The 16234-nt window shown below is 49.4% G+C and overlaps 2 protein-coding genes across 4 annotated transcripts in view; one reads left to right on the forward strand and one right to left on the reverse strand.

Moving 5' to 3' along the window:
- Positions 1-3641, forward strand: part of HSH2D (hematopoietic SH2 domain containing) — an 8708-nt gene extending 5067 nt beyond the window's left edge. For all 3 annotated transcript variants that reach the window (XM_010845588.1, XM_010845590.1, XM_010845589.1), the window contains exons 4-6: positions 1361-1526; positions 2055-2189; positions 2997-3641. In XM_010845588.1, coding sequence (XP_010843890.1) covers positions 1361-1526; positions 2055-2189; positions 2997-3509 — 814 coding nt within the window. In that variant the 3' untranslated portion in view covers positions 3510-3641. The remainder of the gene's footprint in view (positions 1-1360; positions 1527-2054; positions 2190-2996) is intronic.
- A 2226-nt stretch (positions 3642-5867) lies between these two features.
- The window catches only part of CIB3 (calcium and integrin binding family member 3), a 17938-nt gene continuing 7571 nt past the window's right edge, over positions 5868-16234 (reverse strand). Inside the window, exons 2-5 of the mRNA XM_010845591.1 lie at positions 13961-14072; positions 12656-12803; positions 11217-11412; positions 5868-5994 (exon numbers count right to left, since the gene is read on the reverse strand). Of these exons, the coding sequence (XP_010843893.1) occupies positions 5973-5994; positions 11217-11412; positions 12656-12803; positions 13961-14072 (478 nt within the window). The 3' untranslated portion in view covers positions 5868-5972. The remainder of the gene's footprint in view (positions 5995-11216; positions 11413-12655; positions 12804-13960; positions 14073-16234) is intronic.

The raw sequence follows: 16234 nt of genomic DNA on the forward strand, positions 1-16234 counted from the left end.
CTGGACTTCCCTGGTGACTCAGTGGTAAAGAATCCGCCTGCCAATGCAAGAGATGCAAGAGACACGGATTCGATCCCTGGTCTGGGAAGATCCCATATGCCATGGAGCAGCTAAGCCCGTGTACCACAGCTATGCTCTAGAGCCCAGGAGCCGCAACTACTGAGCACCATAACTGCTGAAGCCCACGCTCTAGAGCCTGCGCTGTGCAGTAAGAGAAGCCACTGCAATGAGAAGCCCGGGAACCAAAAGTAGAGAGTTGCCCCCGCTCTCCACAACTAGAGAAAAGCCTGCCCAGTATAGAAGACCCAGCACAGCCAAAAATAAAATTATTAAATAAGTTAACTTAAAAATAAATAAATAAATGGCAACCCTCTGACTTCCTTGGGGACATGTTATGGAAAACCAGGGCAGCTCAGCTCCCTAAGTTTTCAATGCCTGATCCAGCATCTCAGTTAGAGGAGTTAGTAGCACAGACTACTTTTCAAAAGGATTCCAGGCCAAAGGAATTTTTCTTTTTCCAAAGGAATTTTTTAAATGGTCCTATTACAGAGTTACCCACAGAGGGAAAAGCTCACGCCTTCAGTCACTTAGGCAGCCCAAGGCTGCCAGTTAACATGCTGTGTGGTCTTGGACAAGCTACTCACTCTTTCTGTGCCTCCTTCCAAGTCCTCACCTCTAACATCAAAATGCTAAAGTTAATTCAGAGTCTTGATGTGAGGACTAAATGAGACATAACAAGCACATGCTTGCATTCATGCTAAGTCACTCTAATTGTGTCTGACTCTTTGCAGCCCTATGGACCATAGCCTACCAGGCTCCTCTGTCCATGGAATTTTTTAGACAAGAATACTGGAATGGGTTTCCATGCCCTCCTCTAGGAGATCTTCCTGACCCAGGGATTGAACCTATGTCTCTAATGTCTCCTGCATTGGCAGGTGGGTTCTTTACCACTAGCGCCACCTGGGAAGCTCAGTAAGCACACAGTGGCCAATCAGTAAATGCATTCATTCATTAATAATGAAACATTTTTGAGTATCTGTACCAATTTTCATTGTCATTTCTATTGATCAATTACCCTTGCCAGGCATGGAGCTAAGCTTTTACCTGCAGTAGATTTTTCCATCTTCACAAGAAGGCCTGAATAGCCTCCCATTATAAAGGGGGAAACTGAGGCACAGTACAGTCACCTGCCAAGTGTCACATGGCTAATGAGTGGAGGAGCGTACAAGGGAATCTAGGCAGCGGGCTGTAGACATGATGCTGCCAGCTCAAGAGCTGGGGGTGGAGTGGGGAGGAGGGGTTGGGTTGGGAACCATATGATGGAGAATGGGATAGCCTAGCTCCAACCGTATCTCCACAGAGCTCAGAACTGCTGCCACCACTTCATGGTGAAACTGTTGGATGATGGGAGCTTCACGATCCCTGGGGAAGAGAGGGTCCATGACTCTCTAGATGCTTTGGTCACCTTCTATCAGCAGCAACCGCTGCGACCACATGGGGACCTGCTGATGCAGTCCTGCCCACAGGTGAGGATTGGGACCCCCCAAGGGCCAAGCCCCCCAAACTCTTGCTCCTGCATGCCCCCTCTGCCTCTTGAGATTCCATCATTCTTGCAGTCCCTGTTCCCCTGGGGCCCCGCCCCTCCTGGTCCTTGTTCCCTGGGTCCCCAGGCTGGTTTTTTTACAGGGATTCACGTACCAGGTATAACCTTGTCTGACCTACCAGAATAGCATATTTCCTTATAAGCCTCAGTGGGTGGGGCCTAGCCCTGAGAAGCTGCTGTGGGAGGGACATATCTCCTTATAAGGATTGATGGGCGTGGCCTAGGCCCCCAGAAGCTGTTGTGGGAGGGGTGTGTCTCCTTATAAGGACTGATGAGTGTGGCCTAGGCCCTCAGAAACTGGCTGTGAGTGTAGCATAATCCTTATAAGGCCCAGAGGACAGAGCCTAGCCCTCAGTCATTGCTGTGGGAAGTTTTGTGGGTGGGACAGGACCCCAGCCCCATCCCTGTCCCCTGCCTTGGGACTGAGCTATAGGTCCCCTCTGCCTTGCAGAGGGATCCAGTAAATGTGGATTATGAAGATCTCTTCCTTTACTCCAACGCACTGGTTGAGGAAGACTCCAGCTCTGCTCTTGGCTTCAGTGAACATCAGATTCCCTCGTCTTATCCCATAGCCCCACTCAAGGAGGTATGTGACAGAAAGGTGGCATCTCCGATCTGGAAAGTGGGAGGTGGGGTGGCAGGATGCAGGGGCAGAGGTGACCCACAGCTGCCAGAGAAGAGTCTCTAGAATGAAGATTAGACCCTGCTGTTGTTCAAGTCCCTAGGTTGTGTCTAAGGTGGAGCTTGCCGATGACTTGGAGGTGGAGGGTAAGCGGGGAAGAAGGTCATCGTCATGGTCTGAATCCCCATGCCTGCATGCATGCTCAGTCACTTCAGTCATGTCTGACTCTTTGTGACCCTATGGACTGTAGCCCTCCAGGCTCCTCGGTCCATGGGATTCTCCAGGCAAGAATACTGGAGTATTCTTTGTGGCCCTCTTTGTGGCCCATGAGCTAAGTGCACCTTTTGTGTTTTTGAGTGTTTGAAAGAAATCAAAAGGAAAATAGTATTTCACGACCTGTGAAAATCAGGTGAAACCCACATTTCTGTGTCCGTATTTTGGGAACACGGACATGCTGGCTCACTGACTATAATCTCTGGCTGCTTCCCACAATAGCAGAGCTGAGTAATGAAGCACAGACTATTGGACTCGCAAAGTTGAAAACACTGGCTCTCTGAACCTTTATGGGAAAAGTCTGCTGCACGCTGGGGGAGACAGTGAAGCCCTTTACTGAGACAGGAAGGATGGGCCATGGGATCAGGTTTGGGGGGTTCTCTTGGGATCTTTGTCTATCCCGGGGTGTCTGGGTGGGACCTGGGTCCCAGTTTCTGGGGGAGATTCAGCGCTCTGGTGGGTGGGGTGGCCCCAGGTCTCATCTGTTCTCCGTTTCAGGCCTCTGCAAAGCCAGGCCCGCTCCATCGGTCAAAGGAAAGGAAGCTGTCAGCAGGGCTGAAAGGTGCATCCATGGAGGGTCCTCTCGAGGAGGCTCGTCAGAAACTCTGGAGGAATCTCAGGATGCTCCCCAAGACGGGCAGGAAGGTCCAGCAGCAGCTGAAATCCCACCTGGCGACTTTGAGCTCATCGTCAGTGACCGACGGCTCGGAAACTGGGACAGGTGACACAGTCTGGGAAAATAACGTCAACAAGGACCCCTTTGTGGCCACGTCCCTCACAAGCTCCGCACAGCCCCAAGCTCCAAGAAACAGACAGGGCCCCTCCAGGAAAACCTCAAGGTCGGTCAGCTGGAACGAGGCAGCCTCGAAGGTCAAGGACTGGCACCAGACGGTGGTGAGGGTCCTGTCCTTACAGGCGTCCAAACCAGGACCAGCGGACTTGAGAGAACCCCAGGACTCTCTCCCTGAGGAGTACCGCCCCCCGCCACCCTTCGCCCCTGGGTACTGCTAGGTTCGCCCTGGCTCTGGGACCCTCACTGCTGGGAGCTGTTCATGCCTGGGCCTCTTGCTTTCTGCCGTAACCCACTAGCCCTCAGGGACCTGAGAAATGTAATAAAAACATTGCTTGGGTCTGGTCCTATGATTGCCAGTGGGGCAACCTGGTCATTTTAATAATAATAATGAGGACTTCCCTGATGGTCCAGTGGTTAAGACTCCACACTTCCACTGCAGGGGGCACAGGTTTGATCCCTGGTTAGGGCACTAAGATCCTACCTGCCATGTGGCACAATCAAAACATAATAGTAATAATAACAATCAGTTATAGTGATGGGGCTAGGACACCTACTGTGCGCCAGGCCTCACACTAGACCCTCCACATTCATTATTTCTTTCACGCCTCTCAGCAGACCTAGGGACTTCCCGGGTGGCTCAAATGGTAAAACATCTGCCTGCAATGCAGGAGACCTAGGTTCAATCTCTGGGTCAGGAAGATCCCTTGGAGAAGGGAATGGCAGCCCACGCCAGTATTCTTGCCTGGAGAATCCCATGGACAGAAGAGCCTGACAGGAACTAACACTTTCACTTTTTTTCACCTTCTGTGTAGGTGCGCCAGGTAGGCTCATTCTGCATATTTTAAAGAAGAGGCAGGGGAATTCCCTGGCAGTCCAGTGGTTAGGATTCTGCTCTCTCACTGCCAAGGGCCCAGGTTTGATCCCTGGTCGGGGAACTAAGATCCCACAAGCCTTGAGGTGCAACCAAAAAAAAAAAAAAATTAAATTAAATTTAGAAAATAAAGAAGAAGACAGGTTCAGAGAAGAGAAGAGGTATGGCCAAAGTCACACACACGGCTGGGGTGTCAGCACCAGGACTTGAAGCTAGGCCTTTGAACTCTTTCTCCACATCCCCTGCACCTGAGCACAGCTGTTCATGCCTTCCCCCTGGGTTTTTGTGCAAATGGAGGAGATGAGACTCGAGGAAAGCGCGGCACAGTAGCATTCCTGACATCAGTGGCAGCTGTAGGAGAAGCATAGGAGGCCCTTTGCTTTAAGAAGGGAGAGGCAGTCCAGGGCTGTGGTTGGGAGTGGGCTCAGGAGGAAATCTTGGGTTATGGGGCTGTGTGACCTTTGGTGAGTCACTAGGCCTCTCTGGGCCTGTTTCCTCCTCCAGAAAATGAGAAGAACAGTCTCCGTTTTCTCAGGATGAACCAGCAGAATGTGAATAAAACCTAGGGCTTTGGTGCACAGTTGGTGCTTAATAAATGGGGATTTGGGTTGGAGGGGGCACCCTAGAAATTATGCACAGTGGAGGTGTCTGGGAAGGTCCCTGGAGTCTGGTTTCAGTCACAAGAATGATTACTCCTTGGATGGATCAGAGCCATGGAATGGGCCCCCAAGATGACTCTAGGTGGAGCAGAGTGATGTGCTGTGCTGTGCTTAGTCGCTCACTTGTATCCAGCTCTTTGCAACCCCATGGGCTGTAGCCCGCCAGTCTCCTCTGTCCATGGGGTTTCTCCAGGCAAGAACACAAGTGGGTTGCTATGCCCTCCTCCAGGGGATTATCCCACCCCAGGGATTGAAGCTAGGTCTCCCACATTGCAGGCAGATTCCTTACTGTCTGAGCCACCAGGAAAGCCCAAGAATACTAGAGTGGGTAGCCTATCCCTTCTCCAGGGGATCTTCCTGACTCAGGAATCGAACCAGGGTCTCCGGCATTGCAGGTGGATTCTTTACCGGCTGAGCTACCAGAGAAGCCCGAGTGAAATAGTGTGTGGCTTCCCAAATCTGCAAGATGTAGAGGTTTGGGATCTGGAGTGAGGTGGGCCTGGGCTCAAGTCTGCCCCTGCAAATGACTTCAGGTGTGGCCTTGGGCAAGTCACTCCACTGTCTCTGAATGAAGTGGAGTGCTTCTCTGCCAGGGATGTCACAGGGAGTCAATGCAATGGCAGAATGGCAGGTGCTTCGTGACGATAAAGCACTGTGCCAGCCTCAGTGAGTGACATTCTTGCCCAGAGGCCTCCCCTGGCAGTTCTGATGATTCAACGAGGAGGTGAAGCTTTAGTTTCCTTGAGAAATTCAGGGATTGAGGGGGGGAAAGGGGGACTTGAGTAGTCATGTTCCACCCCTGGGGATGCCCTGGGGCGGGACACAGCAGGGGCCTCATCTCCTCTGCGCACCAGGTGAGTCACTTCCAGCCCTCACAGTGGAGAGATGTCCAGAGTCAGCCCTTTCCTTGTACAAATGGGAAGATCATGGCCCACAGAGGGTGCAGCCACACAGAATCACACAGTGAGGACAGAGGTGCGATCCCAGGCTGCCTCCCTCTGATCTACCAGGTTTAGAGGGGAAACACATTGTCCAGGCAGCTGTGACTCAGTGACGTGCATTTATTCCCGGAGCCCAGGGAAAGCAGATTTCACAACAGGATGAGGGGTCACCCCGACGTCCTCTGGCCCGGCTGCTCCTCCATGGTGCCCTCAGATGCGGATGTGGAAGGTGCTGGGTGCAAAGAGGAAAGGAGTCTGTCAGCAGGCAGAGAGCAACCTCTCTTCATCCCCCTCCCCAACACTCCCACCGCGAGTCCCCAAGGCAGGCAAGGAGCCATGGTGGTTGGGGTGAGGGGGAGATGGACCCCTTCAATAAACCCTAGGCCATGGTCTTCCTGGCCCCTACAGGGGTTGAGAGCACACATCATTTTGGATCAGAGATTACATCCTGGCTCTGCCCCAGACTCTAAGGCTACCTCTCTAGGCCTCCATTTACTTCCCTGTAAAATGAGGATAATGGCAACCTCCTAAAAAGGACTTATTACCTACAGTCATTGCACCTGCCATAGTTTGACCTTAGGCCGAACTACAGGGAGGGAACACAGCCCCACCCATCAGCAGAAAATTGGATTAAAGAGTTACTGAGTGTGGCCCCGCCCACCAGAGCAAGACCTACTTTTCCCCACAGCCAGTCCCTCCCACCAGGAAGTTTCCACAAACCTCATCCTCATCCATCAAAGGGCAGACAGAATGAAAACCACAATTACAAGAAAACTAACCAAACTGATCACATGGATCACAGCCTTGTCCAACTCAACGAAACTATGAGCCATGCCGTGTAGGGCCACCCAAGATAGATGGGTCATGGTGGAGAGCTTTGACAAAATGTGGTCCACTGAACAAGGGAATGGCAAACCACTTCAGCATTCTTGCTTTGAGAACCCCATGAACAGTATGAAAAGGCAAAAAGATATGACACTGAAAGATGAACTCCCCAGGTCGGTAGGTGCCCAATATGCTACTGGAGAAGAGTGGAGAAATAGCTTCAGAAGGAATGAAGAGGCTGAGCCAAAGTGGTAACAGTGCCCAGTCTGGAGGTGAAAGTAAAGTCAGATGCTGTAACGAACAATACTGGAAAGGAACATGGAATGCTAGGTCCCTGTGTGCTGTGCTGTGCTTAGTCGCTCAGTCGTGGCCGATTCTTTGCGACCGTATGGACTGTAGCCCACCAGGCTTCTCTGTCCGTGGGGATTCTCCAGGCAAGAATACTGGAGTGGGTTGTCATCCCTCCTCCAGGAGATCTTCCCAACCCAGGGATCGAACCCAGGTCTCTCACACTGCAGACGGATTCTTTACCATCTGAGACACCAGGGAAGTCCATTAATCAAGACAAATTGAAAGTGGTCAAACAGGAGATGGCAAGAGTGAACACTGACATTTTAGAAATCAGTGAACTAAAATGGCTGGGAATGGGAGAATTTAATTCAGATGACCATTATATCTATCACCGTGGGCAAGAATCCCTCAAAAAAGAAAAAAATGTAGTAGTCCTCATGGTCAACAAAACAGTCCAAAATGCAGTACTTGGGTGCAGTCTCAAAAATGACAGAATGATCTCAGTTTGTTTCCAAGGCAAACCATTCAGTATTACAGTAATCCAAGCCTATGCCCCAAGTATGCCCCATTGGCACAGTGATCCAAGCCTGAAGAAGCTAAAGTTGAACAGTTCTATGAAGACATACAAGATCTTCTAGAACTAACACCAAAAAAAAGATGTCCTTTTCATCATAGGGGACTGGAATGCAAAAGTAGGGAGTCAAGAGACACCTGGATTACAGGCAAGTTTGGCCCTGTACAAAATGAAGCAGGGCAAACGCTAACAGAGTTTTGCCAAGAGAACGCACTGGTCATAGCAAACACCCTCTTCCAACAACACAAGAGACAACTATACGCATGGACATCGCCAGATGGTCAATACAAAATCAGATTGATTATATTCTTTGCAGCCAAAGATGGAGAAGCTCTATATAGTCAGCAAAAACAAGACCAGGAGCTGACTGTGGCTCAGATCATAAACTGCTTATAACAAAATTCAGACTAAAATTGAAGAAAGTAGTGAAAACCACTAGGCCATTCACATATGACCTAAATCAAATCCCTTATGATTATACGGTGGAAGTGACAAATAGATTCAAGGGATTAGATCTGATAGAGTGCCTGAAACTATGGATGGAGGTTCATAACATTGTATGTGAGACAGTGATCAAAACCATCCCCAAGAAAAAGAAATGCAAAAAGGCAAAATGGCTGTCTGAGGAGGCCTTACAAATAGCTGAGAAAAGAAGAGACGCGAAAGGCAAAGGAGAAAAGGAAAGATAAACCCATCTATATGCAGAGTTCCAAAAAAGAGCAAGGAGAGATGAGAAAGCCTTCCTAAGTGAACAATGCAAAGAAAAAGAGGAAAACAATAGAATGGGAAAGACTAGAGGTCTCTTTAAGAAAATTGGAGAAACCAAGGGAACATTTCATGCAAAGATGGGCACAATAAAGGACAGAAATGGTATGGACCTAATAGAAGCAGAAGATATTAAGAAGAGGTGGCAAGAAAACACAGAAGAACTATACAGAAAAGATCTTAGTGACCTGGATAACCACGATGGTGTGATCACTCACCTAGAGCCAGACATCCTGGAGTGCAAAGTCAAGCGGGCTTTAGGAAGCATCACTGTGAACAAAGCTACTGGAGGTGATGTATTCCAGCTGAGCTACTTTAAATCCTAAAAGAACCACACTCAATATGCCAGAAAATCTGGAAGACTCGGCAGTAGCCAAAGGACTGGAAAAGGTCAGTTTTCATTCCAATCCCAAAGAAGGGCGATGCCAAAGAATGTTCAAACTACCACACAATTGCACTCATTTCATATGCTAGCAAAGTCATGTTCAAAATTCTCCAAGCTAGGCTTCAACAGTACACAAACTGAGAACTTCCAGAAGTACAAGATGGATTAAGAAAAGGCAGAGGAACCAGAAATCAAGTTGCCAACATTCACTGGATCATAGAAAAAGCAAGAGAATTCCAGAAAAACACCTGCTTCTGCTTCATTGGCTACTCTAAAGCCTTTGACTGTATGGATCACAACAAACTGTGGAAAATTCTTAAAAAGATGGGAATACCAGACCACCTTACCTGCCTCCTGAGAAATCTGTATGCAGGTCAAGAAGAAACAGTTAGAACAAGACATGGAACAATGGACTAGTTCCAAATTGAGAAAGGAGTACATCAAGGCCATATATTGTCACCCTGCTTATTTAAATTATGTGCAGAGTACGTCATGTGAAATGCCAGGCTGGATAAAGCACAAGCTGGAATCAAGATTGCCGAGAGAAATATCAATAACCTCAGATATTCAGATGACACAACCCTTATGCCTGAAAGCTAAGAGGAACTAAAAGCCTCTTAATGAAAATGAAAGAGGAGAGTGAAAAAGCTGGCTTAAAACTCAACATTTAAAAAACTAAGATCACGACATCTGGTCCCATCACTTCATGGCAAATAGAAGGGGAAACAATGGAAATGGTGATAGACTTTATTTTCTTGGGCTCGAAAATCACTGCAGATAGTGACTTCAGCTGTGAAATTAAAAGACACATGCCGCTTTGAAGGGAAGCTATGACAAACCTGGACAGCATATTAAAAAGCAGAGACATTGCTTTGCTGACAAAGGTCTTTATAGTCAAAGCTATGGTTTTTCTAGTAGTCTAGGATGGGACAGCTGGACCATAAAGAAGGCTGAGCCCTGAAGAATTGATGCTTTTGAACTGTGGTATTGGAGAAGACTCTTGAAGAGTCCCTTGAATACAAAGGAGATCAAACCAGTCAATCCTAAAGGAAATCAGTCCTGAATATTCATTGGAAGGACTGATGCTGAAGCTGAAGCTCCAATACTTTGGCAACCTGATGCGAAGAGCTGACTCACTGGAAAGACCCTGATGCTGGGAAAGAAGGAAGGCAGGAAGAGAAGGGGACGATAGAGGACGAGAAGATTGGATGGCATCACGGGCTCAATGGATATGAGTTTGGGCAAGCTCCGGGAGATGGTGAATTACAGGGAAGCCTGGCGTGCTGCAGTCCGTGGAGTTGCAGAGAGTCAGACACAACTGAGAGACTGAACAACAAAATGGGAGTAACAGCTATCCCTCCCTAACTGAACTGTAATGAGGGCTGAAAGAATGGAAAGTGTTTGTCGCTCAGTCTTTTCCAACTCTTTGCGACCCCAGGGTTGTAGCCGCCCAGGCTCCCCTGGCCATGGGATTCTCTAGGCAAGAATACTGGAGTGTGTAACCATTCCCTTCTCCAGGGTATCTTCCCCACCCAAGGATCAAACCCAGGTCTCCTGCATTGCAGGCAGATTCTTTAACATCTGAGCTTCTAGGGAAGTTGGTGGCTCAGACAGTAATGAGGGCTAAAAAGAGGCAAATATACAGAGCAGGATGCACATTAGGTACTCAGTTAGTGGCAAGGGACTCATCATGGCGTCATTATTCATGTCTCAGTGGTCAGGAGACCAGCCTTGTTATCCAGGGTAGAGGAAGGAGGTCCTCTGGGCATGAAAGCCACAACAGTAACAATAGCGCACAGTTATTGAGCACTTGCTGTATGCAAAGAACTGCTCTAAATTCTTTCCATGTACTAGCTCAAGGTCAGTCAACTTTCTTCTGCCAAGGGCCAAATGATTGATATTTACAACTTTGCACAATGACTCAATGTCACCTTAAAGCTCAAAAGAAGCTGTGAACACTATGAACACAAATAGGCGTGGCTGTATGCCAATAAAACCAGCAATGGACATGGAAATATGAGTTTTATATCACTTTCATGTGTTGTGGAGTATGATTTTTTTCCCCCAACCATTTAAAAATGTAAAAACCATTCCAAGCTCATGGGAGATATAAAAACATCTCCCATGTATTCCCACCCACCCCCTGTATTAACTCATTTAATCTGTGCTGGATCCCCTGGAGAAGGAAATGGCAACCCCCTCCAGTATTCTTGCCAGGAAAATCCCCTGGACTGGCAGACTACAGTCCATGGGGTCGCAAAAGAGTTGGACATGATTGAGCGACTGAACAACAATCCTCCCTAGAGTGCTGATTTTCCCTAGTGTTGCCAAGTACAGTTGTCCAGTCTGTTCACTGCAAAATGTTCAGGCAAGTAAGGACTGAAGTTCCAACCATGTTCTACTCACCCAAAGAGCTGTGTCCACCCACAAGAGGTGTCCCCAGGGTCTCTAATTAGCCCCATTCAAAAGACACAGCCTGAGGCCAGGGAGGTCAGGAAAGTTCCCCAGTGTCACAAATGAAAAAATGGAGGAAATTTCACAGTCTGTGGATCTAATCCATGAGCACTCCTCTCGTACATAGGAATGGATTGTGCAGGATGGCAAGGAATATCACCTGAGGAAGTCTGGTGCCCGAAGGATCATGTTCTGGAAGTCTTCCAGGGACAGCCGCCCGTCGTGGTCCCCATCGGCTTCATCCAGCACCTTCTCACATATCAGGCTCACCTCCTCAGTACTCAGCTCCCCCCGCGTCAGCTTACTCACCGTCTGCTCCAGGTCCCACGCACAGATGTAGTCATCATTGTTAAAGTCTGCAAAGCAGGACAGGTGGGGACATGGGGGTGACCAGGCTGGGCCAGTGGTGAACACATCTTGTCCCCATGTGACAAAGGAAGAAACTGAGGCACTGGAGGGAACCCAAGACCCTGGGCTATTAGCCAGATCTTGCTTTGGAATTGGGTAGGTAACTGCTAGGAGGTCATTCATTCACTCAAGTATTAATGAGCACTTACTATGTGTCAATCTCTGGGGGCCTAGATGGTAAAGAATCTGCCTGCAATGCAGGAGACTCAGGTTCGATCCCCAGGCGGCAAAGATCTCCTGGAGAGAATGGCTACCCACTCCAGTATTCTTGCCTGGAGCATCCCATGGACAGAGGAGTCTGGCAAGCTGCAGTCCATGGGGTCGAAAAGAGTTGGACACAACTGAGAGACTAACACTACTATGTGTCAGGCGAGTGATAATTGTTTTTCATTCATTCCCTCTTTCAATAAGTATTTACTGAGTGCCTACTTTGTGCCAGGCACTGTGATAAATTTTCATTCATTCATTCAACAAGTATTTACTGAATACCTACTATGTGCCAGAGACAGATGGCAAACCAAACACTGCCACTGCTCTAGGGTCTCTTCAGAGAGAAAATCAATAAGATGTGAACAGAAGAATGAACAAGAAGTTAAGCAGCACTGCTCCATGCCAGGAGAGAAATTGAATGTGGCACGGGAGTGACTAGGAGGCAGGGACTACTTTGGACGGAGATATCAAGGTAAGAAGGAACTAGGGGAAAGGTATTCTAGACAAAAAGCACAGCAGAGGCAAAGGCCCAGAGGCAGAAAGGGTTTGATGTGTTGGGGAAACAGCCAGACCAGTGTTCAGTTCAGTTCAGTTCAGTTCAATTCAGTCGCTCAGTTGTGTCCAGCTCTTTGCGACCCCATGAATCGCAGCACGCCAGGCCTCCCTGTCCATCACCAACTCCCGGAGTTCACTCAGACTCGTGTCCATTGAGTCAGTGATGCCATCCAGCCATCTCATCCTCTGTCGTCCCCTTCTCCTCCTGCCCCCAATCCGTCCTAGCATCAGAGTCTTTTCCAGGCCAGTGTAGCTGGATGGAATTAGCAGAGGGATAGAGTGGAGGGGGAGGTACCAAGTTGGGATGAAGGACAGGGCCAGGCAGGGCCTCAGAACCCTTGGTGAGACATATATGATGGCCATGCAGTCCCTGACCCAAGACCTGGGTTCATTCCCACTTCCCCACCCTGGGGTCTGTGCACGCACCATAAATTTTAAAAGCATAGTAGGCTTTGAGGTCACGGGGAGCCATTTCACTCATCACAGAAAACATGTCCAGGAAGTTGTCCAAGGTCATATGGCCATCCCCATCCTCGGAGAAGACCTGGGCGATCCTCTGACGGAAGGGGTTGTCCTAGAGACAGGAAATCCATCCCTTACCAGGTTTTCTGGGGCTCCGTGTGGTTTCACTGTCAGCCCCCACCTTCCTGGAAACCTCTGAGTACCCTTCACTAAGACTCTCTTCCTCGTATGATCCCTGGAGAGGACCCCAGGCAACTCCAGTCTCTTCCTCTATGGCCTGGGTGCCAGTTAACCCCCATTCTGGCTTCAGAGGCAGTCACATGACCCCAGTGAGGCCAATCAGGGATTTCCATTCACCTGGCAATGGCGATTGCCTCTAGGATGATCATGTGACTCCAGATGGCCAATCAGAGGCTGCCTTGGGAGGGTTTCTGAACAGTTGGGGTGGAGGAACCTCATTTCTGCTTGTTGCAGAGCTGATGGGAGGAAATCTCGGGCAGTTGGTGTTTCCCTTCACTACCTCAAGAGATCAGGCTGCCTGAGACTGAAGCCTTTTCCTGGGAGAAGCTGAATTATGGAAGAGGATTCTGAAGCACAACACTTTCTGCCCCTCTTGAATGAGGCTTCTGTCCTTGTGATAAATAATCTCTATTCTCTGTCCTTTATCCCACAAGTTCCCTCCAGAGTCACAAACTAGTGTCAAACATCCTGCTGAGAAGAATCTGTCTTTAATGGCTTCTACTATGAAAAAGAAGAACTAATGTTCCTGAGTGGGCTTCCCAGGTGGCACTAGCAGTAAAGAATCTGCCTGCCAATGCTGGAGACATAAGAGATGCAGGTTCGATCCCTGGGTTGGGAAGATCCCCTGGAGGAGGACACAGCAACCCACTTCTAGTATTCTTGCCTGGAAAATCCCCATGTACAGAGGAGCCTGGCGGGCTTACAGTCCATCGGGTTGCAAAGAGATGGACATGCCTGAAGAGACTTAGCACGTACTCAGTGCAATGTTCCTGAGTACTTACCATGTCACAGGCCCTGTGCTAAGCCCTTTACCTGCATTATTTCATCTCATCTTTCCCACAACCCAGAGTTTGAATTGTGTCTCTCTCATGTCCTAGCTGTGTGATCATAAACAAGTGTCTTAACCTCTCTGAAATTCAGTTTCTTCACCTGTAAAATAGAAATAATTGCAACAGTCACCTCATAGAAATACAGCAAGGCACATCCCTTCTTTTTTATCCCATGCCTGCCCCAGGGCCCCGGGCATACCTTCAGCTCAGGCATGCTGCCAATGAGCTCATAGGGCACCTTCACGTCAGGGCAGCTGGTATAGTCGAGAGGGACAAGCTGAGGGGCCAGGTCCTGGTAGCGATAGAAGAGCCTGGTATGGGGAGGGAAAAAATGAGAAGGTCTGGGAGATGAGTGAGGGTGAGCTTGTCTCTACTCTCTCACTTTCACAGATGCTCACTATACACTGAAGGATGCTGAGCCATCAGCCCTGGGCCCAACCCTCACACAAAGACATCTTTATCTCCCTAGGGACAAGGCCAAGGTAAAGAGAGGACCCCAGGGACTTCCCTGGAGGTCCAGTGATTAAGAATCCACCTGCCAATGCAGGGGCCACAGGTTTGGTCCCTGGTCTGGGAAGATCCCACATGCCATGAGGCAACTACTGAGCTCATACACCACAACCACTGAAGCCCGCACACCTTTGAGCCCATGCTCCCAAGAGAAGCCACTGCAGTGAGAAGCCCACATATCACAACCAGAGAGCAGCCCCTGCTCACCAAAACTGGAGAAACCTACACAGCAACCAAGACCCAGAGCAGCCAGAAAATTAATTCATTCATTGTTTTTAAAATGTAAAAAAGAGAGAGAGAGAGAAGACCCCAAAGCTAAGGGAAACTAGAGTGGGAAAAGTAAGCCAAGGAGAAGGAAGGACTTCCTGGAGGAGGGGGCATGGGTGCTAGGTGCTGGGCTTTGAAGCACAAATAAGAGCTCAGCAGGCAGGTGGGGTTGACAGAAAAGAGAGTGCTTAAGGCAAGGTCATCTCACATTGAGCATTCAGAGACTCTGAGTCAATCTACGATTTGCTAGACATCATCACACTGTTGGCAAGACCCTCATCCTCACACTTTCCCTCTGTCCTTCCATAATGGGGGTTGCAGTTCCCTCAAGGGGCCAGAGACACAGTCTAATATTCAGGTTTTTCAAAGGGGTAAATGGAAGGCATTTTGCAAAACAGCAAAGGCCATACACACTGCCCAGATGGTGGGGTCAGGTGTCTACTCCAATGCCCTTGCCTGGTGATACCGTACCGTCACTGGAACATGCTGAGCAGTCACCTGTACAGACCATCCTTGATGGGCCAGAGATCCTGAAGTTGTTAGGGACGTCTCAGGGGGGGATAGAAGCCTCTGGGTCATATGATGGCTAGGAACTGGAAGAGGGGTTATCTGGAACTTCACTGCTGGGTCCCTTCAGAGAATAGCCTGGGTTTGGGTTTCTGTATGGTCTCGAGTAAGTCCCTCTTCCCCTTTTCCCCTCTTTCTGCTCAGTAGGTCTGCGTGAGAAGCAAGAAGCTTGAGACACACAAAGTGTTAGCCTCAAACTCTTTGGGGCTCTACCCATCTACCCAGGGGTCTGAGGTCAGCCTCCCCTGTGTGAGCCTCAGTTTCCCCATAAGTAATCCAATCATGATGGTCAGGGTGACCCTGTGAACTGTCCTCCCGCAGACAATGGGGCTTACTGGTGGAAGTTGTGCCCATCAATAATGGATGTCCTGCACCCACGCAATTGGGACCTTGGCCCTGATCACTCTGCAGTCAAACCCCAGCCAGCTTGGGTTTCACAAGTCAAAGTTCATGGGTGGGTCCAGAATCTGGATAATGGCTCCATGGGCTGAGTGATGCTGTAGGAGGATCAGTGCTCACACCAGGAACCTGCAGTAGCCTGGGGCCACCTCTTCACCCTCTAACCTTGATGTCAACCCCACCACCCAGAGCTGGCTCTAGACTCTGCCTCCTGGGGTCCCAGCCTGTTCTCACTGGGCCTCAGGGGGAAGTTTTGATCTGCATCACCCCTGCTCACACACTCTCTATGGCTCCCTGCCACCTTCAGGAGAAAGCCCGAGCTCGTCAGCCTAGAGGTGTGGCAATAGGGCCAGATGGGACGTCTCAGCAGCCTTCCCATCTCTGCGTCATCCACCAACTGAGCACACGATTCCCCCATTAAGCATCAACTGCAGTCAAATTGCAAAGCATATAGAAAGGGCCCAGCTCTTCTTCCCTTCCTCCTCAGACTGACCTCATGATTTCCTTTCTCGTGAAGAAGGTGCAGTCCTGTGGAGAGAGATGTTGGCTTAACCCAGACCCTGCCTGATGCGGAGGGTGCCTCCTTCCTCTCCCACAACCCATCACTGCCTGAATCCACACACAGAGCCACCCCAGGACCTCTTGCTGACTGCGCCCCCCACCCCCCAGGATGAAGGGATGCTGTCCCCATTTCTTCAGCCAAGAAAACAACCAGGCTGCCAAACCCACT

This window comes from Bison bison, unplaced genomic scaffold (assembly GCF_000754665.1).
Source record: "Bison bison bison isolate TAMUID 2011002044 unplaced genomic scaffold, Bison_UMD1.0 scf7180017864221, whole genome shotgun sequence".
NCBI classification, from domain to species: Eukaryota; Metazoa; Chordata; class Mammalia; order Artiodactyla; family Bovidae; genus Bison; species Bison bison.